Source organism: Chelonia mydas, chromosome 14, assembly GCF_015237465.2.
Source record: "Chelonia mydas isolate rCheMyd1 chromosome 14, rCheMyd1.pri.v2, whole genome shotgun sequence".
Taxonomy (NCBI): domain Eukaryota; kingdom Metazoa; phylum Chordata; order Testudines; family Cheloniidae; genus Chelonia; species Chelonia mydas.
Genome location: NC_051254.2, coordinates 7,191,750 through 7,216,804, shown reverse-complemented (window position 1 = coordinate 7,216,804; position 25,055 = coordinate 7,191,750). Strand labels below are relative to the sequence as shown.

General features: G+C 41.7%; 1 protein-coding gene across 9 annotated transcripts in view; it reads left to right on the top strand.

Annotated features, from left to right (window-relative positions):
- CEP112 (centrosomal protein 112) overlaps positions 1–25,055 on the top strand; it is a 360,739-nt gene that overhangs the window by 58,532 nt on the left and 277,152 nt on the right. For 8 of the 9 annotated variants that reach the window (XR_005227706.2, XM_007055085.4, XM_037914553.2 and 5 more), the window contains 4 exons: positions 9,777–9,863; positions 15,713–15,812; positions 17,649–17,767; positions 20,501–20,644. Coding sequence is in view for 8 of the 9 variants with exons in the window: in XM_007055085.4 (XP_007055147.2) it covers positions 9,777–9,863; positions 15,713–15,812; positions 17,649–17,767; positions 20,501–20,644 (450 nt within the window). In the remaining variant the exon portion in view is untranslated. The remainder of the gene's footprint in view (positions 1–9,776; positions 9,864–15,712; positions 15,813–17,648; positions 17,768–20,500; positions 20,645–25,055) is intronic. The other variant, XM_037914554.2, reaches the window with a different exon arrangement.

The window sequence follows — 25,055 nt, the reverse complement described above, 5'->3', positions numbered from 1 at the left end:
AAATAAACCAGTATAAATAAAGGTTTTATCAGTTTCCTTTTTCTGCCAGTGGCTTTCTGTGTGACTTTTGGCAGGTCAGTCATTCTGTCCTGCCTCAGTTTATTTTTGGGAATAAAATGGGGACAATTATCCTTACTCATCTTCGTTGTTTAAAAATAAGGGAGTGGGGTACAAACTTATTTTATAAATATAAAATTAAACAAAAAAATAATAAAACCTTGAAAATGTGAAAGTGTTTCCGAATGGGCAGACAGTAGTTTAATAAATATATAATACACCTAATAATACTTGATAATTTGGTGCAAAAAAAGTTTGACCTTTTGTTGCTAGCATCAGTTCATGTTTAAACCAATTTTGCCATATATGTTTGTTACACACAGTCATAATAGCTAAGGAGAGTAGGTAATGAATTGCCGCAGAAAATGTATTATAATTGAATTTCCCCATAGGATACTACACCTCTGGACATTCTTCCCTACAGGCCCTGTAGGAAATAGATGCTTGTTTACTTCCTTCACTGTACTGTGTCTTCTGTGACATACATGCACAAGTTTAAAGTTCTTAGGATGAAATCATGTCCCCACTGAAATCAACAGGAGTTTTGCTGTTGACTTCAGTGGCGCTAGGATTTCAGCCCTAGTTTTCTTAATATATATAAAAGGTAATTGTTCCTTTCTTTCCATTTCATGAACACAAAAAGATGAGGTGGGCAGCAGCATAGATTTTGAGATTGGTGGGGCATCAGTCTGCCACAAGAAGCGAAAAATGGAATGTAATAACTACTGTACATGATGTTAAACTGTTTGGAGGCATAATTTTAAAAGTGTCAAAATAGTATCTAATACTAAATAATGGAGACTTCCAATCGTCTATAACTTAAAAAGATAAAATCTGTTGTTCAAGAGAACCAAGTGCAGTGCAGTACTTCTACAATGATTCAGCACTTGAGTTGTCCAGATGAAACACTATATGCGCACAGAATTATTGTTTATTATTACTTAGCCCCATGTATTAAGAGTTGAGTAAATGGCATTCAGTAGGAAGTTTACTAATTACATGGTAAAGAATTAAGTTTTGTTATGTTTCATTTTATATGATTATTAATCATTGTGGATTAATAATTCCTTTTTTGTCTTGGTGTTATGCAGGTGTTGAAAATTTTGTCTTGAGAAAAAAATAAGTTGCCCTACTTTATTTGTTCTAACTTTGAACCTCACCCCACCCATCCCCACACACACACTCACTGAAAAAAATCTGGCAAGTGAACATAGAGGTTTTGGCAAATATCCCAAAACAGTGATGTACATTAAACCTTCAAGATGCCACCTCTGGCCTGAAGGTGATTAGTCCAGTGACGACAAGCAAACAGTGATCAATAGGAGTTCAAAGTATCTCTGAGCCCCAGGCACAAAATAACATGGCTGATCTGCATAGTGATATGTTCATATATCGGATAATTAAACAGATATAACAGATTGTACTTCTTCTGCAAATTCATGTGAAAAAAAATAGTGGCAGGATAAATGCTGGGATTGTGACATGAAAAATTTGGGAAGCACCTAGATAACTGATATTTATGGCAGTAATAGGATGGCCACTAAGAGGTTTACATTATGAACTGCATTACTTCAGATTTCAGAAACTGCCTTTCTGAAAATGGAGAGACAAGGTGGGTGAGGTAACATCTTTTATTGGACCAGCTTCTGTTGGTAAGAGACACCAGCTTTCAAGCTTACACAGAACTCCTACATTTCTGAAAATGCTTTACGGTGGTGTGACGACATAATTGTTTGCTGTTGATGAGTTTTTGAAAATAGGAAGAAAGGAAAGTCTGCCTAGGCGCTTAAAAGCTGTTCTGTTGGTATCACCCTCCATGGCTTTAAATAACAGGGGCAGCACAGATGTTTGACATCAGTAATGTTTACATGGCCTTAGGGTTTAATTGCTTCATAGTCTCTGTGAGGAGAATAAACAATGACAGAAACCCAAAGGAATGATACTCAGGCTATGGCAATGGATAAATTTCACACTTCATTGCAAACTTTTCAGCTATGGATAAATATCTATTCAAAAATTAAGTTATTTTTCTATCTCAGGGATAGTGCATCATGTACTTTCTGTTCTAAGCTATCTCTTAATTAGGAATAAGGAGATGAATTCATATGTAAGCTGTTAGTGTACATGGACATCAGTACATAAACCAACAATTGCTTTTCTGATGAAGATGAATGCACTGAGGTCTAAATTATTTTCATCTGCTTTCTTTCTGAAACACATGAAAGGGTTATCATGACATTGTTTGTATAATATTTTGTGTTTGCAATATATATTAGACCTATAAAGTATAACACAATTTAAGACACAGAAACTGCTGGTAGATGAGAGGAGCTGGCACGGAAATACAGTCAGCTATCACCAGGAAGTTAAGTTCAATTTAGTGATAGGAGATGAACATGCTAGTAAGTAAACGTTGCAGTTAACTTGACTCATTTAAGCACATTTTAAATTTCAGAGATATTCCTTTCTTTAAGTAGATAAGAGTATTTGAAATTTAGGGGAAAAGCCTCTTCCCTTGCTCCCACCTGCCTCATGCATGCTTAGCCCAGGGACCCAAGACACTGGGATGCAAGCTGCAGGGAAGGCTCTGGTGCTGGCCCTGCATAGCAGAGACTCATGGTCAGGACCGCAAAGAGGAGGATGAGCCCTGTCCACAAGGTGCCTCTGAACAGTTCCTTACCATGGATGCACCTTGGAGACTAACAAATTTATTTGAGCATAAGCTTTCGTGAGCTACAGCTCACTTCATCGGATGCATCCAATGAAGTGAGCTGTAGCTCACGAAAGCTTATGCTCAGATAAATTTGTTAGTCTCCAAGGTGCCACAAGTACTCCTTTTCTTTTTGTGGATACAGACTAACACGGCTGCTACTCTGAAACTTACCATGGATGGTTCCACATTCCTGGCTGGTGAGTGAAACAGCAGGGCTGTGACAGCAGAGCTGCAGAGGGCTTCCTGCGTGGTTGTGGGGCTGGTGACAACCAACCTCTGCAGGTGCAAGGTGTGGGGAGGTCTGAACACAGACCCTGCTGCTGAACAGCTTGTGCTCATGGACCGAGTCATTCAGCAGTGGGTTGGTCTCCCTTTACCCAGGGACTCATCCTACTCTCTGTAGTCCTGGCCAGGGGTGTCTGCTCTGCCTCCCCGGGGTCTCAGCCTTCCCTGCCGTTTGCGCCTGCTGGAATCAGGTGTTACTGGCCCTGTGGCAACACAGGGAGCCCTCTGCAGCTCTGCTGTCATTTTCCCTCTCCCTCATTGCTATGACTGCAGGGCTAGTGACACCCAATCCCTCAGGTGCAAGGTGTGGGGGAGGCTGCATGACACCTGTTACCAATTGATTTTTTTTCTGGTTGATTTCAATGTTGTGGCAAAATAGAGGTATGCCAACAAATATAAATTGAATCCTGCCAAACCTATCTATATGACTGCCCTGTACACCATTATGCCAATCTTTGTGTCATCCTTAAATTTTATATTTACCAAATCGTTGATAAAAGTGTGTCAGGGGTAAAAGTTCATCCCTGCTCTAAGGCTTGCCCCAGGCATATACACAATTTAAAATCCTATTCAAGCCCTTAGAATAGGACATACGTAGGACTTAAGTGGTGTATAGTCTTTGTACTGGCCCCCTGAGCAGCTCTATGTAAGTGAAAAGCTGGCAGTAATTCTAAAATTTTAATATTTTTACTGAGATTTTAGTTTTATCACATTAAACAGTTGAGTTAATGGTTTCAAAATGGCTGTGGAAGATAATACAGCTGTACTTATGCCTCATGGACATAGAACTGAATATCAAACTCATAATCTTAAATATTATTACCACAATTTTTCCAACAAGTCAATATGAATGCAGGATTAGTCTCACTTCAAAGATAAACTTAAAAAAAAACAAACCATCCTTCCCTGACAAAATAAAATCTTGATAGCCCTAATTATTAAAATATATTGCACCTTAAAAACTTGGTAATTGAATATTTGAAACATAGGTTCCCTATTTTACTTATGTGTCTGATGTGGAGTTCCCCAGTATCGGGTGACGACATCACACATGTTGTCAGCAGAGCAGGCAAGTCAGAAAAACACTGGAATTTTAAAAAGCACATAATGAAGTCAGGCAGCCTTCTTCCAATGGGAGTTGGGCATCTAACTTTTGAAAATTCCACCTTCTCTGCACTGTTTGGCTAATGTTGTAAATGAAATGGAGAATGCTGAGTATTTGGGACTTGTCAGGTAAGAATAGTTTAACCATTTTGTCTAAAATGGAAAAGGATTTGGACATTTTAGTCTACCTAAGGTAATTTAAGTGTTTCTATAAAAAGAAAAGGAGTACTTGTGGCACCTTAGAGATGAACACATTTATTAGAGCATAAGCTTTCGTGAGCTACAGCTCACTTCATCGGGTGCATACAGTGGAAAATATAGTGGAGAGATTTTATATACACAGAGAACATGAAACAATGGGTATTACCATACAGACTGTAACAAGAGTGATCAGGAAAGGTGAGCTATTACCAGCGGGGGGGGGACCTTTTGTAGTGATAATAAAGGTGGGCCATTTCCAGCACTTTACAAGAACAGTAGGAGGGGAAATAAAGAAGGGGAAATAGTTTTACTTTGTGTAATGACACATCCACTCCCAGTCTTTATTCAAGCCTAAGTTAATTGTATCCAGTTTGCAAATTAATTCCAATTCAGCAGTCTCTCGTTGGAGTCTGTTTTTGTTGAAGAATTGTCACTTTTAGGTCTGTAATCGAGTGACCAAAGAGATTGAAGTGTTCTCCGACTGGTTTTTGAATGTTATAATTCTTGACGTCTGATTTGTGTCCATTTATTCTTTTATGTAGAGACTGTCCAGTTTGGCCACTGTACATGGCAGAGGGGCATTGCTGGCACATGATGGCATATATCACATTGGTAGATATGCAGGTGAACATGTGGCTGATGTGATTAGGCCCTATGATGGTGTCCCCTGAATAGATATGTGGACACAGTTGGCAATGGGCTTTGTTGCAAAGATAGGTTCCTGGGTTAGTGGTTCTGTTGTGTGGTGTGCGGTTGCTGGTGAGTATTTGCTTCAGGTTGTGGGGCTGTCTGTAAGCAAGGACTGGCCTGTCTCCCAAGATCTGTGAGAGTGATGGGTTGTCCTTCAGGATAGTTGTAGATCCTTGATGATGAGTTGGAGAGGTTTTAGTTGGGGGCTGAAGGTGACGGCTAGTGGCGTTCTGTTATTTTCTTTGTTGGGCCTGTCCTGTAGTAGGTAACTTCTGGGTACTCTTCTGGCTCTGTCAATCTGTTTCTTCACTTCACCAGGTGGGTATCGTAGTTGTAAGAATGCTTGATAGAGATCGTGTAGGTGTTTGTCTCTGTCTGAGGGATTGGAGCATTTGCGGTTGTGTTGTAGAGCTTTGCTGTAGACAATGGATCATGTGGTGTGGTCTGGATGAAAGCAGGAGGCATGTAGGTAAGTATAGCGGTCAGTAGGTTTCCGGTATAGGATGGTGTTTGTGTGACCATCGCTTATTAGCACCGTAGTGTCCAGGAAGTGGATCTCTTGTGCGGTCTGGTCCAGGCTGAGGTTGATGGTTGGATGGAAATTGTTGAAATCATGGTGGAATTCCTCAAGGGCTTCTTTTCCATGGGTCCAGATGATGAAGATGTCATCAGTGTAGCGCAAGTAGAGTAGAGGCATTAGGGGACGAGAGCTGAGGAAGCGTTGTTCTAAGTCAGCCATAAAAATGTTGTCATACTGTGGGGCCATGCGGGTACCCATAGCAGTGCCGCTGATTTGAAGGTATACATTGTCCCCGAATGTGAAATAGTTATGGGTGAGGACAAAGTCACAAAGTTCAGCCACCAGGTTTGCTGTGACATTATCGGGGATACTGTTTCTGACGGCTTGTAGTCCATCTTTGTGTGGAATGTTGGTGTAGAGGGCTTCTACATCCATAGTGGCCAGGATGGTGTTATCAGGAAGATCACCGATGGATTGTAGTTTCCTCAGAAAGTCAGTGGTGTCTTGAAGATAGCTGGGAGTGTTGGTAGCATAGGGCCTGAGGAGGGAGCTTACATAGCCAGACAATCCTGCTGTCAGGGTGCCAATGCCTGAGATGATGGGGCGTCCAGGATTTCCAGGTTTATGGATCTTGGGTAGCAGATAGAATACCCCAGGTTGGGGTTCTAGGGGTGTGTCTGTGTGGATTTGTTCTTGTGCTTTTTCAGGGAGTTTCTTGAGCAGTTGGTGTAGTTTCTTTTGGTAACCCTCAGTGGGATCAGAGGGTAATGGCTTGTAGAAAGTGGTGTTGGAGAGCTGCCTAGCAGCCTCTTGTTCATATTCCGACCTATTCATGATGACGACAGCACCTCCTTTGTCAGCCTTTTTGATTATGATGTCAGAGTTGTTTGAGGCTGTGGATGGCATTGTGTTCTGCACGGCTGAGGTTATGGGGCAAGTGATGTTGCTTTTCCACAATTTCAGCCCATGCATGTCGGCGGAAGCACTCTGTGTAGAAGTCCAGTCTGTTGTTTCCACCTTCAGGAGAAGTCCACCCAGAATCCTTCTTTTTGTAGGGTTGGTAGGAAGGTCTCTGTGGGTTAATGTGTTGTTCAGAGGTGTGTTGGAAATATTGTTTGAGTCAGAGATGTTGAAAATAGGATTCTAGGTCACCACAGAACTGTATCACGTTCGTGGGGGTGAAGGGGCAGAAGGAGAGGCCCTGAGATAGGACACATTCTTCTGCTGGGCTAAGGGTATAGTTCAATAGATTAACAATATTGCTGGGTGGGTTAAGGGAACAACTGTTGTGGCCCCTTGTGGCAGTAGTAGTTTAGGTAGTTTAGTGTCCTTTTTCTTTTGTAGAGAAGCCAAGTGTGTGTTGTAAATGACTTGTCTAGTTTTTGTAAAGTTCAGCCATGAGGAGGTTTGTGTGGAAGGTTGGTTTTTTATGAGAGTATCCAATTTTGAGAGCTCATTCTTAATCTTTCCCTGTTTGCTTTAGAGGATGTTGATCAGGTGGTTCCGCATTTTCTTTGATAGTGTGTGGCACAAGCTGTCAGCATAGTGTTTCTGTCCTTGAGTAATGAGCCTTCTCTCTCTTATTTTGAGCAAGCATTTTCAGATTTTTTCATACCATATATCTGGATACATTCATTCACTAGTCCTCTCCAGATGAAGTTTAGAATCCTTTTCTGCAAAGAAGTGCCAGGTCCTGTTATACTTGAAAGGAAACTCCGCTGGAATTCATACATTGAGCTACAATGCACTCTTGCTAATTGGGGAAAACTGGCTGCCAGTGAGAGGGCATGTTTAACATACATGTGGTACAAGTGCATATTATGAAATGTCTAAGCATTTGATTATCTTGAGAATACAAGAGTCTGTGATACTTGGAAAATGAGGGGAATAGATTTCCTTTCCTTTGGATTAGACATCAATCCACCCATCTGTGTCGAAAAGAGTTGGATCTGCCGGCAAAAGACTTGGAGATGTTTTCTGGCATAGTAGCTTATATAGGACTGCAGACCTATTTTGGGCTTTGGGTTAGGTGTCCTGCTTAGGCATAGTACAGTTAGATGTATTGGTACTTAAATGAGGAGAGTCCTTGATGGAAGGGCTTACTGCCCTTGCCTCTCCTACTTTCAACTGTTGACAGGATCTATTGCCCATAGGGTTTTCTTGTTAAGTTCAGTGCAGTAAAGTTGTGATCTTTTGGCATATGGATGTTTTCTATATACATTTAAAAATATCTATATTGATATAGCTATGTGTTATAATGAACTGATAGCAATGTGTTTGTATTAAACATGTATCTTTGTATACGTAAAATAAATTAGATCAATTCTTGAAATACTGTGATTATATAAACCGAAGAAAATACAGAAAAATAAATTTAATGAATAATGAATTTGATTCTTTGTCACGGGGTGCTCCACTCACTGCCAGTATGATGCCTCCTCCTGATCACTCTGGGATTAGCTCTTGAGGCCAGTGCCCCATCTGCAGTTTGCATGCCATCACTCTGGTCTGCAGCTCCTCTCACTCCAGGACCTGCAGCATCTTCTTTGTCACTTAGCCCTTTGGCTTGGTCACTCAGTGTTCCCATTCTGGGGTCTGTCCATCAGCAGTCCTAGGCAGTCTTCTCATTCACTGCGCCAGTGCCACTCCCTCAGTGGCTGGTAGGGAAACTTGGGCCTGCCCTGTGCTTCAGGTTCCTGTCCAGGGACCTTCAGCTCAACAGTTCTGGGCTTCCTTTCTCTGCCCTCAATGCTCCTTCCCTGGACTGCTTTCTACACTCTGGTTCCCCTTCTCTGTCTGGTTGTACCAGCTCCAAGAACCCTCTCCCCAGGGAGTGACTGCCTTTTCTCAGCAGCTGACCCAGTCTGTAGCTACCTTCCTGGCTTTATAGGTCCCGCCTGTTGCTGCGCAGATGAGCCTGTTCCTAATTAGCTGCCTCCAGCCAAAAGACTCCCTGTTTAAAGCCTAATTAGCTGATTGGGCACACCTGGCCCAATTCTGCTCTTGAAGGTTCATGTGGGATCTCAATCATATTCTTGTATATAATACAGTTTATCCATCATGTCTTAGTGAAACACAAGAGGCCAGATCTGTGGGTCCAGCCAAGCTGTGCAGGAGCTGAGGGTGGAGGGAAGGTGGCTGGGATCCTGTATTCAGCTGTCTGAGGAGAGTGGTGGCAATTCACCATCTCTTAGAACAGCTTAAATGTTAGTCTAAGGCGTGCTAGTGGGAACAGTCCAGTAGAGAACATTCTGCTGGCCAGCCATTGTTACCCATACCCCATCCTGATGTGTCACTTATGAACAAAGGAGGTTGTAGGGTTAATTATGCTGGGGGAAGCTTTCTGGCTGCATCACTCCCTGAGCAGCAGAAGTAACTAGTTTTAAGTGGGAGAGCTATAGTATGGTCCAAAGTATCATTGGTCATTTTAGAAAGTTTTTTGGTAAAGAGCTATGATATATGGAGATACATTTTTATTACGGCCTTTGAGAAGCATTGTCAGAATTGTATGAGAGATTTAAATTATCATGTTGTCGTCTTACGTGAACAACTTGGCCTGTTTACTTACAATGAACAGCAATATCACTGGTACGTTACATGCAAGCTTTTAAATAAACTATAATAAACAAATAAAAAGGCAAAAACAAGATATTTCCAGCTTGCTGATTTTCCAGCAATAATCTTAATGATTTTGTAAGTAAAAGAATCTTTAAAAAAGGAAGTGTGTACAGAATATAAGAACTGTGAATAATACAAACCTACAAAAATAAACATGAGTGAGAGCTGAAGGAAATCCGTTGTATAAATTGGAGAAACACCTGCCTAATAAATACGAGCTTTTAGCATGATTTATGTGTATTATCACAAATATTAAAACTTTCTTTTCACACTGTTTTGTTTAAAAATATAATTTTAGCTTTTTGGACAGTGATTGTCGTTTCTTTCACCAGCTAAAATCTTCTACAATTTTTTTAAACAGTGGGTGCAGATTGAAACTGTTAATGTTTGTATGAAATAAATGGTATGAAAACACTTCAAAAACTGTACCTGAATTTTTTTGTATCCTTTATCGAGTAGCAAACCCTCTGCCCCCCAAGCAAAAGACTAGTTTTCTAATTATGGAAAGTAAATAATCACTGAAGGGCCTTAATATAATTTTATTCTGAAAGTCAGTTAATAACTATGAGTAATCTTTTTCCTTTAAAGCTGGAGATGAAAACAAAAATAATGGAAGCTAAATTTCATGAAGAAAAGCTTAAATTACAACAGAAGCATGATGCTGATGTTCAGAAGGTAAGAAATGTTTGGATGTTACTTCTGAGGGATGTACAGTTCATGAATCTGTATACTATCGAATATGCTCCTAATAAATAATTCAGAGCTGAATTTAATTTCTTTAGCTTTTTCAGAATATTCATTTTGCTTTAAAATAAGATTTTGTTGTTTGTTGCAGTTTGCAAAAATTGATTTGAAAGGGAGATCTCCAATACTGGCATGAACTTGGAAAAAGAAAATGTCTCTGTGAAAAGTTATTGTATGTGCTATGTGATGATATTGCAGATACGGGGGTTTGAACAACATTTTTTTGCTTCACAACCCAGCAACTTTTGCGGCTTCATCTGATAGTGAAGCTGGAAACCCTGTGATTTTATCATTAACCAAGACCACCTTCGGATTATTGTTCTGGAAGCTCCAGCTTTAACTCCTAGCATTGTGTTTGTAAATTTGTATCCCTTGGCTTTTATTGGTTTTAATCTAAAGTTCAGTGCCCCTTGAACATTTTCTTTTTATTTTAATTGTTTAAATGAGTCTCCCAAATGCATTTGCTTATCCGCACGGTAACCGGACCTTGGTTTCCCTGTTTTATTTTTGATGCTGTGCTTGAAAAAGTAGGCTGGTTTAATAAGAAGAGTGGCAAGAGTTGAACACGCTCACACTTCAGCTCACCCTTAATTCATCAAACTTTTGTTTTAACTTTTGATTCTGCACCGCAAAAAACTGTCACCTAATAATGGTGACTTTGGGCTATGTAGGGTTTCTTCTGACTGTGTTGCAAAGCATCACTTTGCAAATGATTTAAAAAGACTGTCATCGCCTCTATTGTTTATCTCAGTATCGTGCTTTTTATACATAATGTCACATCCTCTGAGGTACTCAGTGCTTCTTCCAAGGTGCTGATCGCCCTTAATTCCCAAGGAGTTAATGGGAGTTGAGAACTCAGTACCTCACAGGATGAGATTCGTGGGGCCTTATCCTAATTTAGGCTTAGCATTACTGAGTGTCTCAGTTTTGTTTTTCAAAACTGAGTCACAGGCTTGGAGGAAGTCAGTTGACACAACACTATGACACATCAAAGACTCCCATAAAGGATGTTAATATTTGGTCAGGTGCATATTTGACTCATCTGTTCTGAAAGCTTGTAAGTGTAACCGGCTAGTGAAGATGAGAGTCTAAAGGAAACAGCTTTGTAAGAAAAGGAATAGTTGAGATGCTTTCTCATCTCCTTAGTTGTTGTTTTTTTCAAACTGCTGTCAAGGTTCCATCTTTTGAAGTTGTTTTATCATGTTGGATATGTTTTAGAAGAAGTTGAATAGTGTTGCATTAATTCTTTAATCACAAGACTATTTAATGTAGGAGAGAGTAACATTCTGTTTTGGGGTGGCAGTGTTCTGCTTGATGTGAGGTTTTTAGAATTACTATAAAATGTTTTAACGTTAACTGAAACATAAATGTTAAGTTTAACGTTCAGTTTATAATATTCATTAAAATAGTGTCTTAAACTGCATCCAGAAGCATGAGAACTTACATAAATATACATCTTTTTATTTTAATATTCAGATTAGACAGTACTATAAATTTAGTTTGCCTGTACAATTTCAATGATAAGTATATTTTTATAAATACAGAGGTGTTTGTATTTTTATAAATACATATACCTATATAGGATTGTCTTTTGCTGTCAACATATCAAGACAACTAAAGTTTAAATCTTTTTTATGAGAATGTGGAAAGAAAAAAAGAGTAAAATTTTTTTAAAAATAATCTTGATGGTTTAAGGAAAGGAAGGAAGTCCAGATGAGAGGCTTCCATATCCCTACATATCTGTTGCTTTCCTTCTGTGGCTTGCCTCCAACAGTAGTGCTCTCTTGGGATGGCCAGATTCATTCAGGGGAGGCAGGGAAGAAGGTTGAGATATCAGTGCAAGGAGTTGATGGGGGTAAAGATCAGCAAAGGTGGGACTGAGAAAGCAAATTATGCTAATGAGTCTGATAGGATCAAAGTACTTGACTGGACAGAGAGAACTGGTGATTTTCTGAAGGATCAGAGTATAGAGATATAATTTTATGTATAACCAAAGAGTGGTTATGGACAATGAAGCTAGACAAAAAGTTGTCTTTGCCTTTGGATTGTAGATTCCAGTGTACATAGAACACCATAGTAAATCTCCATTAGAGCGTACTGTCTTTGGAAAGACCCACAAAACATAGTAAAGGAATTGCAAGCAAATATATAAATAGTTTCAGAGGTAAGATAATGGGGAGAGGGAGTTTTTAATGAGATATTAAGGGTACAGGCAGATGTATTGATGGGAGTGAAAAAGAAAACAACTGAATGCTATTAAAGGTGTCAGACATGGAGAGGAAGTTGGAGTGGGTCATCAGTGTGGACACTGTATCCCCATAGAGAATGTAGTACTACCAAAAGACAGGGTAAGGCCCAAAAATGCTTCCCTTGCTTTTACTTTTGGAATAGCCAATTATATTTTTTTTGAGAGACACAGCAGGGTCACTTGGGACAATGTCTTACAGTATTTTAAAATAAAAGAGAAAAATTGTTTACCCACTGAATGCTGAAGTGTTAATTCTTTTATAAAGAAAACATTGCATCTTACTTTTTCTTCCCTGCGTTTGTGGTCTTGCCTTGGTGGGATCCCAGAGGGATTAATTGAGCATTTATCAATAAAATTTATGCTTACATTCTTGGATTGTCTTCAACACTATTAAATTTACTGTTACATTATATTGTATTGGGGCTGAGACAAAGGAACAGTCAGCATGGATTCACCAAGGGCAAGTCATGCCTGACTAATCTAATTGCCTTCTATGATGAGATAACTGGTTCTGTGGATGAAGGGAAAGCAGTGGACATGTTGTTCCTTGACTTTAGCAAAGCTTTTGACACTGTCTCCCACAGTATTCTTACCAGCAAATTAAAGAAGTATGGGCTGGATGAATGGACTATAAGGTGGATAAAAAGCTGGCTAGATCGTCGGGCTCAGCGGGTCATGATCAATGGCTCCATGTCTAGTTGGCAGCTGGTATCAAGCGGAATGCCCCAAGAGTCGGTGCTGGGGCCGGTTTTGTTCAATATCTTCATAAATGATCTGGAGGATGGTGTGGATTGCACCCTCAGCAAGTTCGCAGATGACACTAAACTGGGAGAAGAGGTAGATACACTCGAGGGTAGGGATAGGATACAGAGGGCCCTAGACAAATTGGAGGATTGGGCCAAAAGAAATCTGATGAGGTTCAACAAGGACAAGTGCAGAGTCCTGCACTTAGGTCAGAAGAGTCCCATGCACCGCTACAGACTAGGGGCCGAATGGCTAGGCAGCAGTTCTGTAGAAAAGGACCGAGGGGTTACAGTGGACGAGAAGCTGGATATGAGTCAACAGTGTGCCGTTGTTGCCAAGAAGACCAATGGCATTTTGGGGTGTATAAGTAGGGGCATTGCCAGCAGATCGAGGGACGTGATCGTTCCCCTCTATTCGACATTGGTGAGGCCTCATCTGGAGTACTGTGTCCAGTTTTGGGCCCCACACTACAAGAAGGATGTGGATAAATTGGAAAGCGTCCAGCGGAGGGGAACAAAAATGATTAGGGGACTGGAACACATGAGTTAAGAGGAGAGGCTGAGGGAACTGGGGATGTTTAGTCTACGGAAGAGAAAAATGAGGGGGGATTTGATAGCTGCTTTCAACTACCTGAAAGGGGGTTCCAAAGAGGATGGCTCTAGGCTGTTCTCAGTGGTAGTAGATGACAGAACGAGGAGTAATGGTCTCAAGTTGCAGTGGGGGAGATTTAGGTTGGATATTAGGAAAAACTTTTTCACTAGGAGGGTGGTGAAACACTGGAATGCATTACCTAGGGAGGTGGTGGAATCTTCTTCCTTAGAAGTTTTTAAGGTCAGGCTTGAGAAAGCCCTGGCTGGGATGATTTAATTGGGGATTGGTCCTGCTTTGAGCAGGGGGTTGGACTAGATGACCTCCTGAGGTCCCTTCCAACCCTGATATTCTATGATTCTATGAAAGATGCTGGGTCTAGTGGTTGAAGCAGGAGTAAGAGTTGGGGAGTCAACCGAAGGGTCGGAGCCAGAGTCAGAGCTAAAGGTTTTAGCTAGAGCAGGGGTGGGCAAACTTTTTGGCCCCAGGGCCACATTGGGTACAGAAATTGTATGGAGGGCTGGGTAGGGAAGGCTGGGGGAGGCTATGCCTCCCCAAACATCGAGGCGTGGCCTGGCCCCCACCCCTATCCAATCCCCCCCCTGTTCCCCACCCCTGACTGCCCCCCCCCCGGGACTCCTGCATCCTATCCAAACACCTCTGCCCCCTGACCAACCCCCTGGGATGCCCATCCCCTGTCCAATTTCCCCTGCTCCCCACCCCTTGACCACCCCTGGGACCCCTACCCCTATCCAATCTCCCCTGCTCCCCACCCCCTGACCGCCACCCTGGGGCCTCCCTGCCCCCTATCCAACCCTCCCTGCTCTCCCCGCCCCACGTTACCTGTGGGGCGGGGGAAAGGGGGGCTCAGTCCTTTCCCTGTGCATTTCCCCTGCTCGTTTGGCTGCTCTCCCTGGCAGTCAGGCAGGGCTCGCTCCCTGTCTGGGCTTGGCTGCTGGGAACAGGGGCCAAGCATGCTGGAGGTGGAGTGGGGCCATGGTTTGCTCTGCCCCTGTCCCCGGCAGCAGGGCCCAGGCCCCTTGACCACCCCCCTGCAACCTCACCTACTCCTCGCCTCCCCCTTCTGTCCCCCCTGCCCTGGAACTCCCCCTGACAGCACCGCCCTGGAGCACCAGGTCTGGCAGCACTATAGCCGTGCTGCCTGGCCGGAGCTGCAGCCACGCTGCCCAGGTGCTGGGGGAACTGTGACTGTGAGGGAGGCAGGGTGGGAGAGGAGCAGAAGGGGAGGGGCAAGGGGCTAGCCTTCGCCCCGGTCACCACGCTGCCGGGGAGTTCGGCTGGCTCCTCTGCAAGCCTGTCCTGACCCCGCTTCCTGGCAGGAGCTTGAGGGCCAGAGGGAAGGGTCCTGTGGGCCGGATGTGGCCCGCGGCCCATAGTTTGCCCCTCTCTGCGCTAGAGTCCGAGAATCAAGCCAAGGAGTTGGAGTATTAAGCCAAGTGTCAGAGCCAGATTCAGAGACTGGGGGCAAGAATCAAGAACAGAACAGGATGACAGGAACAGGTCCAGGAAGCAGGAACCAGGGCCAAGGTTAGAAGGCAGGATTCAGGAGTCAGGCAAGAAGGCAGGGTCCAGTGTAGCAGCCAGGTAGAACCCAGTTATATGGACAACTTCCTCTGGATTTAAATAGGCACGTCGATCAGAGCTCAGTGTGTTCCTCCAGTCAGGCCCAGGGAAACCCTCTCTGATGTAACTTCAGGTTTCATGGTCTTTTCTGCTCAGTTGGTTAGTAGTGAGCCACTGGGTGGGAGCAGGCTGGTGACAGTCAATTGGGAACCCTGTGGACCAAGGTTCAAGACCTGTGAAATCTTGATGCCTTGTGAAGATCATTCTTTTTCAGAATCAGTTATTTGTCTGTGTAACATTTTCTCTTTCTCTTTACTTTTTGTTTGTTAATAAGGACATTTACACTAAAATAGTATTTTTGTTGCTGAGAAGTTCATATCCTGCTGTTGCCTGCTTCCCATCTGAATTCATCCTCTGTTTATAACCATTGCAGTTGGTTACTGTGGAAATGATAATGTCACACTTTTCCTTACTTCCATGAGGCCAGAGCATCTCTTGACTGCGCAAAACTCTTCCACTGTTATATATCCACATATATGATATTTTTCTTTGGTTGTGGGTTATATTTTTCTTTGCAAGCACAGGTTTGTTAAAGTGTTGTGAATTTCTACTACAGATTTTGGATAGAAAGAATAATGAAACTGAGGTATTGAAGACCCTCTACAAAACTAAACAGAATGAAGCTGAGGAGACTATTAGGAAGCTAGAGAAGAAAGGTGATACTATGAGAATTTTTTTTTTGCTTTCTATTTTTGTGTAGTGGTACTATATACATTAATGACTAAGGGCCACATTTTACCTTTAGGTGCACATGTTCAACTCCTGTTGAATTGCAGTAGGAGTTGTGTGCATAAGTTTGCGGGCAAAGAGTGGCCATAATTTGTCATTTGACTAAGATGCTCATAGGATTCTCTTTGTGCTTCATTTTCCATACTACATTTTTCAAGAGACAGCAAGTTCTTGTTAGGTTTAGTGCTTACCTGTTTTTGAGGGGCCTAAAATACCACATAAGCAGTGTTTCTTGTGATAGAAATACTTTGATATCTCAAATCCCGATCAGAAGTAGAAGGTTCAGTGGCACATGAATTCTAAAACTAATTGAAAATAATCAATTTGGAACCTTGTAACAAGTTCAACATTAGTTTTAAGCTCTGGGTGGAGAATTGAGCAATTTAGTTATTCAGTGCATTTAGTCCAGCCCTACTTTATGGTTTATTTAAATCTTTATGTCAAGAATTTTGAAAAGTGACCAGTAACTAGTGGGGTTACAGCGGACGAGAAGTTGGATATGAGTCAACAGTGTGCCCTTGTTGCCAAGAAGGCCAGTGGCATTTTGGGCTGTATAAGTAGGGGCATTGCCAGCAGATCGAGGGACGTGATCGTTCCCCTCTATTCGACATTGGTGAGGCCTCATCTGGAGTACTGTGTCCAGTTTTGGGCCCCACGCTACAAGAAGGATGTGGAAAAATTGGAAAGAGTCCAGCGGAGGGGAACAAAAATGATTAGGGGACTGGAACACACGACTTATGAGGAGAGGCTGAGGGAACTGGGGATGTTTAGTCTTCAGAAGAGAAGAATGAGGGGGGATTTGATAGCTGCTTTCAACTAGTTGAAAGGGGGTTCCAAAGAGGATGGCTCTAGGCTGTTCTCAGTGGTAGCAGATGACAGAACAAGGAGTAATTGTCTCAAGTTGCAGTGGGGGAGATTTAGGTTGGATATTAGGAAAAACTTTTTCACTAGGAGGGTGGTGAAACACTGGAATGCATTACCTAGGGAGGTGGTGGAATCTCCTTCCCTAGAAATTTTTAAGGTCAGGCTTGAGAAAGCCCTGGCTGGGATGATTTAATTGGGGATCGGCCCTGCTTTGAGCAGGGGGTTGGACTAGAAGACCTCCTGAGATCCCTTCCAACCCTGATATTCTATGATTCTATGATTTTGAGTGCCTCAATATTTTGGAGCCCAATGTGACATATCTTTATGGGGCCTGATTTTCAGAGGGTAAATGCCCAGCTTCTTTTGAAAATCTGGATTTTTTCAGGTGCTTTATTTGGACACTCAAAATCCCTAGACAGTTTTGAAAATTCTGAGAGAATTCCATGTAAACTGCTACTGTTTTTCTGTTGTTCTGGTACATTTAAGAATAATTGGCAGTGCGTAAAATCTTGATGCAAGGTATTTAGAGTTGCAATGTTTTTATATTTTCCTTAGGTACTTAATTTGCTTATGTTATATATTTACTGAAGGTTTTACAGAATTCTGTATATTCATATTTTCACAGAGAGAAAAAAAGTCATCAGGAAATATTTTATAAGTAAACAAAACCACAGTGGAAAGAGAGCATCCCATAATGGTTTAAATATCCAGTTTTATGGCATGGAATTTAAGTGTTACATTTGTAAGGACGTTATCACACAACCAAAATCATTTTTTAAAAGCACAAAGATATCAGAAAGTGATACCAGAAAGGAAGACTGGAGTAATCTAATTCCATTTGTTGCCAGTATTGGAAGGGGGCATCTCTTGAATTGGTTTATTTTCTTATTTTTTGACAGTTCAGACCCTTGTTCGTGAGTCACAAGTTGTCCGAGAGACTAAGGAAAAGCAGATTATGGAGTTAAAGAAGTTGTGTGAGCAAAGCACAGATTCTTTGAACAATGACTGGGAGAAAAGGGTAATGGATAACACTTTATTTGCTTTAAGTCTGAAGTCTTCATTCAATAGAAATATGGAAAGATCAAATGTACAATTCATCATACTGATAACGATTAATTTTAAAAAATTAAAAGGGACACATGCTACTTCTGAAATTATTTTTCTGCATTCTCTGTGCTCACTTTTAGAGTAATGTTGCCAGTTTTTCTTAATATATTTTTCACCTAAAATAGATCTTTGTAAATTTGACCTACTACAAAATTTTGCCATTTTAATTTGTATCCACCACCATCACTACACCTAGTCCTCCAAAACATACGAGCAAATCCCAGTCTTTCTTTGGAGGCTATCTGCAAGCCCTGTCTTTTCCTTTTGACAAACCCATTTGTCTGAGTATACAAGGAAGGTGTCCCGTCACATTCTTCTGGTGACAGTTTACCTGATGTGGATTTTTTATCTGTTGAACTGTGGCTGCCCACAGCCACAATGACTCTTTTGAACAGCTATTTGTGCAGTGACACTTAAATTGTTCAATAAAAGTTTTATTTACTTTTAGGCTTAAGGCAGCATCAATGTGTGCTGAGACAGATGTATCACAGTACAGCTCCAGCCTTGCCACAATATTGTTGAGACAGTGTGCTGCTAACCCACTGGAGTGGGAGGAAGGTCGCCCCAAAGTCAAGGTGCCTCCCTTCCCAGAGACGATGTGTTTAATTTTATGTCTTGGCACCTGGACATATGAGCCAAAGGCCTTGTTAGTTTTTCTTCTTGCTTTGGAAGAAAACTTGCTCATAAACATTGTTTTTCCCGATAGCAAAGAACCTGAGGCAAAAATGCTCAATGTTTTGTTTCTTACAAAAACAGTATTTTGACCCTGAGTTCATCATACTTGCTCTGCCTGGACAGTTAACTAGCAAGTGCTATTCCCAAAGCTGTCATTGTCATCAATGGTACAAGGATGCAAACAAAAATGCTATGTTAATTTTACATCCACTAAAAACACAGGATTGGTGTAAAGGCACCATTTACCCCATGGGGAAAAAGTGAGAGTTCAGTGTTCCAAGACAATATAATAAAGATGGATAGGTAGAGTATTTTTATAGTGTATATGAAAGTTATTTCATTTTGTCCTTCTTAGGTCCTTTTTTCCCTTTGAATAGACATTGACCTTTGCAAAGTCACGTCATTACTGTCCTTTGTTGTGTAAGGAGTCAAGTTGTTGATGGGAGACTCAGCATATTTTGCTGATGTAGCGTTGTAGAACAAACTAGGGGCTGTGTTTCCAGCATGATTTAGAGTAAAAAAAAATGTTGCTTCATGTAACATATACTTTAAAAAAAAAGTGTAATCAGGTATTCTCTGATTTTGTGCTTACTGAAAAGGCCTTTTTTCATCTGTCCCAAATTTTTAATAAAGAAGACCTAGATAGCCGTAAAATAAAGTTCTTTTTCTCCCAATAATAAATATTAAGCCAATGATAAAATCATGTTAGTTGCTTTCATTATGTGGAGTTCCATGCATTGTTTGGGTAAGAAGTTTTTGAGTAACTGTTACAAGGACTGTCCTATAATGGGTATCCATTAGTTTTCTTAACTTTGGTGGTCATTTTCATATTCCTGTCTGTAAGGATTGGTACTTCTTAATTTCTATTTTCAGATTATTTTTTAAAGCATGCTAACCACAATCAAGTTTCCTGCAAATGAAAAATAGATTGATTTTTCCAGCACCTACTTTCCCCTTCTATATAGTTTTAATTTTCGTTCTGGGGAAGACTTACATTGTCACTGTTCGTAGTACAGTCTATGAAGAGGTGGTCCTGATGAATAGCATCACTGCATAAATTTGCATAAAAATCATAAGATCAGCATTTCCAGTATGTTTCAGGCACCTGACAAGGAGACTGACCACTGCTGTGGTGTTTTTATTTAAAAAATAAATATGTATAAATTAATATGGTTTTAACAGATTTTAGTGTCATTACCCACATTTGTGTGACGTTGATGTTCTTTAGGTCATTATCGTGAGTGAAATGGGCATGTCTGAAACCTGAGCAACAAGGTGACTTGTTAATCAATTTAGATTTGAAGGTCCAAATTTTTAAATATATTTAGGTGCTAAATCCTATTGAAGCCCTTTTTAAGATGAGATTTTTGGCTTTTAAATCAGCTGGGTGTTGCACCGCTGAGGGCAGCAACTCCTTAATACCTTTACAAATCTGGGCTCAAGCTCTTAATCCAGAAAGGGATGCACTTAGTGTTAGAATGGAAGTAATGTGTTGGGAAGTATAGTGTGGTAGCTCAGACTGGTGTCACAGATAACACTCTCTAATTCAGGTAAGTGGATAGTTTTGTTTCCAGGGTCCTCAGTGTCATACATTTTGAGACGTACTGTTAGAAGAAGGAAAGTAGTTGTGGAGAGCATATTATTTGTACAGTAGAAAATTTACAAAGTTTTTACGTTAGTAAGTGGTTCAATTTCAATATTAAAATGAATACAGGATCAACAAAATTAATGGCAAAAACTACAAATATATTTTCAATGTTCTGTAAAAGCTAAATATAAATTGGTTGGTGTATACATTCTTAAGATTCTTTCCTTTTTTAGTTCTGGAGCAGTGATCCAGAAAACCTTATCGTGTATTAATAAGGGGGGAAATGATAAGATTTTTATTCTAAAGGTCAGAAAAGTCAGCTGTACAGTTTTATAAGTCACTGAATAGCCTGGTGATTTTTTTTTTTTTTTTTAAATATAGCTCCACAACGCTGTGGCAGAAATGGAAAAGGAAAAATTTGATCTTCAGAAGAAACACACAGAAAATATCCAAGAACTGCTTGAGGACACAAATGCACGTCTTAGTAAAATGGAGACAGAGTACTTGGCACAGACAAAAGCAACTGTAAGTTTTTAATATCTAGATCATGACCACAAATATGAATTGCAATCTTCAGGTTTTGTGCACCTGTGCATTTTGGAATGCTCATTTTTCTTAAGGCATAGTGTATCAGAAAGTATTGGGAAAAGAGGTCAGATAAGAATTATTTTTATTTTGTCCCTCCACAAAAGGGTGCATAGAAACTGTGGGGCTGAAAAAGATTTTTGACAGCCCTGCACGACCATGCTGCAATGCTGTGACATTGCTTCATCAAAGAGATAGTAGAAGTAACACTATTTCATTTTGAATGCCTAGGCAGGTATTTTTTTCAACAGAATTGGATTAGAGATGCTTGAATCTCAGTTCCCTACTTCTTTTAACAAAAGTAAAGTTGTGAATTCTAGGGTTTCTGGAAGGTGCTGGATTGGTAGTACTGGAAGCTAAAATCCAGTGGGGTGGGGACAGTTCCAATGGAAAATTCTTCAGACTTAACCACTAATGTGCCTTTGATCTGGAGGAGGGATAATCTTTAGGAATGAAGATGATTCAGTCTCCATCTTTATTTAGTCCTTGGTTTATCTGCTGAGACTAATAACAACTGTATTTTTTGTGATGGAGGTTGTTAGTTGAAGTTATTCATTTATAAGGAAGGTGACTGAGAGCGCCCTTTCATTACAGTAGGCAACCAACTTTCTTTTCTTTAACTGGAAAAAAAGTCTGAGTACACACTGTAAATGCTTTATGAAAATGTTTCCTATTATTAGTTTTACTTTCTCACCATTCCTCCTATCTACTGCTTCTCCCTGTTGATGAAGCTGAACTTTTCCTGTTATTTTCCAGTTCTTTTGGTTTACACCCAGAAAAGGTGGTTGACACTCATTTGGCTCAGCTACTCCAGTTGTCATATAAGCCTAACCGTAATCTGTTGTTGTTGTTTGATAATGCTTAATGTGTTCAAGGCATTTTATTAGTGCTTTATGTCAGGGATTTTGTATGTGTGGTCCTTAAAAGTATTTTTAAGAATTACTCCATTAGAACAAACAAATGTTAAATGAAAAGCTTCCATTTTGACATTAGCTATTTTTTTCAGTTAGCGTAATGAGCCCATATAACGCAGCGAGTATAGAAATAGCAGGATCCTTTTTCAGGATACATCTTTTAAGGGTAGATATTCCAGAAGTCATCACACATCTCCCTGTAATTGCTCATCTTTAGAGATCCACCATCACAGTTATCTTTTCAATGTAAAGCCTAGGCGAAACTCACTGAAATCCATTAATGCAGCTACCTCATAAATATGCTAAGAGATGTAAGTGGGTACTTCTAAGGGCATGTCTACACTACAAAGTTAAGTTGACTTAAATTAAGTCGAAATTCATCCACCGCAGTAATTAAGTCGGTTGGGTGTGTCCACATCCCATACATTGTATTGGTGGAGTGCATCCTCACTAGCGGCACTTGCATTGATGCCCAGAGCATTACACTGTGGATAGCTATTCCACAGTTCTACTAGCCAAATGGTGTTTTGGGATGGGCTTGCAATGCCGCATGAGACCAAATCATTGTCATGGGGAGAGGGTGGGACCATGGCTTCGACCTCCCTCGATGCAGTTTCCTCCCTTCCTCTCTCCCATGATATCAATGGCAAACAACCCATGTTTTTTCACACCTTTTTTTGAAAGTCTGGCTTAGGCACATGTATTTCATAGCCCGAGGAGCATGGACCTCACTCATCTGTGCACTCTTGTTGTGAGCATTACAAACATCTCGCGCCTTATCCGGCAGTATTTCCAGAGCCGAGACAGGAGCTGCCGCGCAGAACTTTGCGATGTCATTCATGCAGCCCTGATGCAAGCCATAGAGCAAAACAGTGCCAGATTGCTGCTGATAGCCACGCAGCAGCTGAACATGGTGGAGCACCATATCTGATCCCAGGAAACAAGCGCTGACTGATGCGATCTCATCGTTGTGCAGCTATGGGATAATGAGCAGTGGCTCCTGAACTTTTGAATGCGGAAGGGCACTTTCCAGGAACTTAGTGCAGTGCTTTCCCCAGCCCTGAAGCACAGCAGCACTAAAATGAGAATTGCTCTGACAGTAGAGAAGCAACGTTCAGGACATAGTGGATGGTTTTGCTGCGATGGGGTGCCCTAATTGCAGTGGGACAATAGATGGCATGCATGTCCCTATCTTGGAACCAGACCGCCTTGCCAAAGAATACATAAACCAAAAGGGATATTTTTCAGTCGTGTTGTAAGCACTGGTGAATCACAGGGGGCCTTTCACCGACATGGTATGGTCAGGAAAGGTGCACGCATTTTTAGGAACACAGATTGGTTCAGAAAGCTGCAATCATGGACTTTTATTTCCAGATTGCAAAATAACCATTGATGATGTTAAAATGCCAGTAGTGATGCTGGGAGATCCAGCCTGCCCCTTGCTCCCATGGCTCATGAAGCTGTACACCAGCCACCTGGACAGCAGTAAGGAGCGGTTCAACAATAGGCTGAGCAAGTGCAGAATGGTGATGGAATATGACTTTGGACGTTTAAAGGGTCGCTGAAGCAGTTTGCTTACTGGACCTGGAAGCAGTATCCCCATTGCTATCGCTGCCTGCTGTGTGCTCCATAATAACTATGAGGCAAAGGGAGAGAAGTTTCTGCACAGGTGGGGCATGGAAGTGGATAGGCTGGCAGCTAATTTTGAGCAGCCAGATACCAGGGCAATAAGAAGAGCTCAGCAAGGAGCGCTGCATCTCCGGGAGGCTTTGAAACCCGTTCTTGTAATGAGCCACAGTAATGTTCGCTGCTTATCTGCATTGTGCCTTCCCATACCATCTCCTCAATTGCATCAGTTTTCCTGTATCTCCCTGTTCCCCTCCCCCAACCCGAATGCTAGGAATAAACAAACAGTATTTCATTCTTGAAAATTTGACTTTTATTGCACAAACATAAAAAAACTGAAAGAACAGGAAAATAATTTAACCTTGGGTAAACAGTGTGATAAAATTGGGAGGGGAGAAACCAGGTCAGCTTGTCTGTGAAAGCACAGAAGTCTTACCCATCAAAGGTCTTTGAATGGCCACCTTTTGTTCTTAGTACACTCCCCCAGTGTTGAGGGGAGGGAATACTGCACCTTCCTCCCCACCCGCTTCTTAGAATGTTTGCGGGAGGGGGATTGGGACCCGGTCAATATTTGCAGGCCATTGTGCAGGGGCTGCAGGGGGAGTGTAGCCTCAAGCTGTTTTTCTGAAGCTCAGCCAGATGCCTCAACATGTCTGATTGGTCCTTCATAATCCACAGCATCTCATCCTGCGTGGCACACTCATGCTCCTGGGATGCTCTCCATATCCAGTTTTTCAGACCATGAAATCCTCTTGGCTCTGAGCTCTGTATCAGCTGTCCTGGAGGCATTCATTATCTCATTGAACATGTCATCATGCATTCTCCTTTTCTGTCTTCTAATCTGGGAAAGCCTCTCCGCTGGTGTGGAGGATGTTCTGAAGGCATGGAAAGCACAAGGCAACCATTGTCAGTGCATTCTCTGGGTCTGGTACAAGGTTGCTATTTAAAAGTCACTCCCCTTATTACACTCAAGTGCAAGCCAGAACCTAATCAGAACCGCTAGCTATTCAGGTGTTCCAGCCATGGTGAGTATAGCCCAGTGGTATGGGCGACAAGTCTTGTGCTGCAACTTGTGGGAACCCTTGTTGGGAGTGCAGGTGGACAATTCCTTCTCCCCTCAGCAACATAGATGTTGCTTTGAGACCAGGGACCATGTTAAGCCTCCCAAATTGTGGTCTTTGTCCAAGGCAGCTCTTGGGGATGGGTGTTGTGGCCACAAGAGAACACAGGAAGCCCACCCCTCTTTCCCTTAATGCTGCTGGTAGCAGTTACCCTAGGCTTTCAGATTCTGAGATGAACTCCTGTTTCTGCCACCCAAACCACTGGCATGTTAGGGAAACTGTGATTGAGGGACCTGGAAATCACCATGGGTGGGGGATCACATGCTCTATTGTTTGCGGTACAAGCAGTTGTAATGAAAACGTCCCCTGTCTTCCCAGGTGACTCTATCTGTAGCGGAGGAGGCAAGGGAGCAGATGCTGCAACCATGTGGGTACAGACCTGGTCCTTGTGCTGCTATGCTGTGTACTGAACTGATGCCAGCAGAGTTAATACTGGAGTGGCATGGGAAAGTGTTCTACTGTGCTGGAAGAAATAAGGCAGAAACCTTCTGCAAAGGATTGCCGAGTACCTCCATGAAAAGGTGTCCTGGAGATCTCAATGGAGGATTCCCAGGCCATCCCTGTCACATACCAGGGGGCGCCTTCTTCGTAGCTGGAGTGGCCACTGGGAAGCAGATACCTACTGCACTTCACTTTTTCTTCACACTAAACATAAAATATAAGAGCATGTAACCGCTATAGTTTGATTGG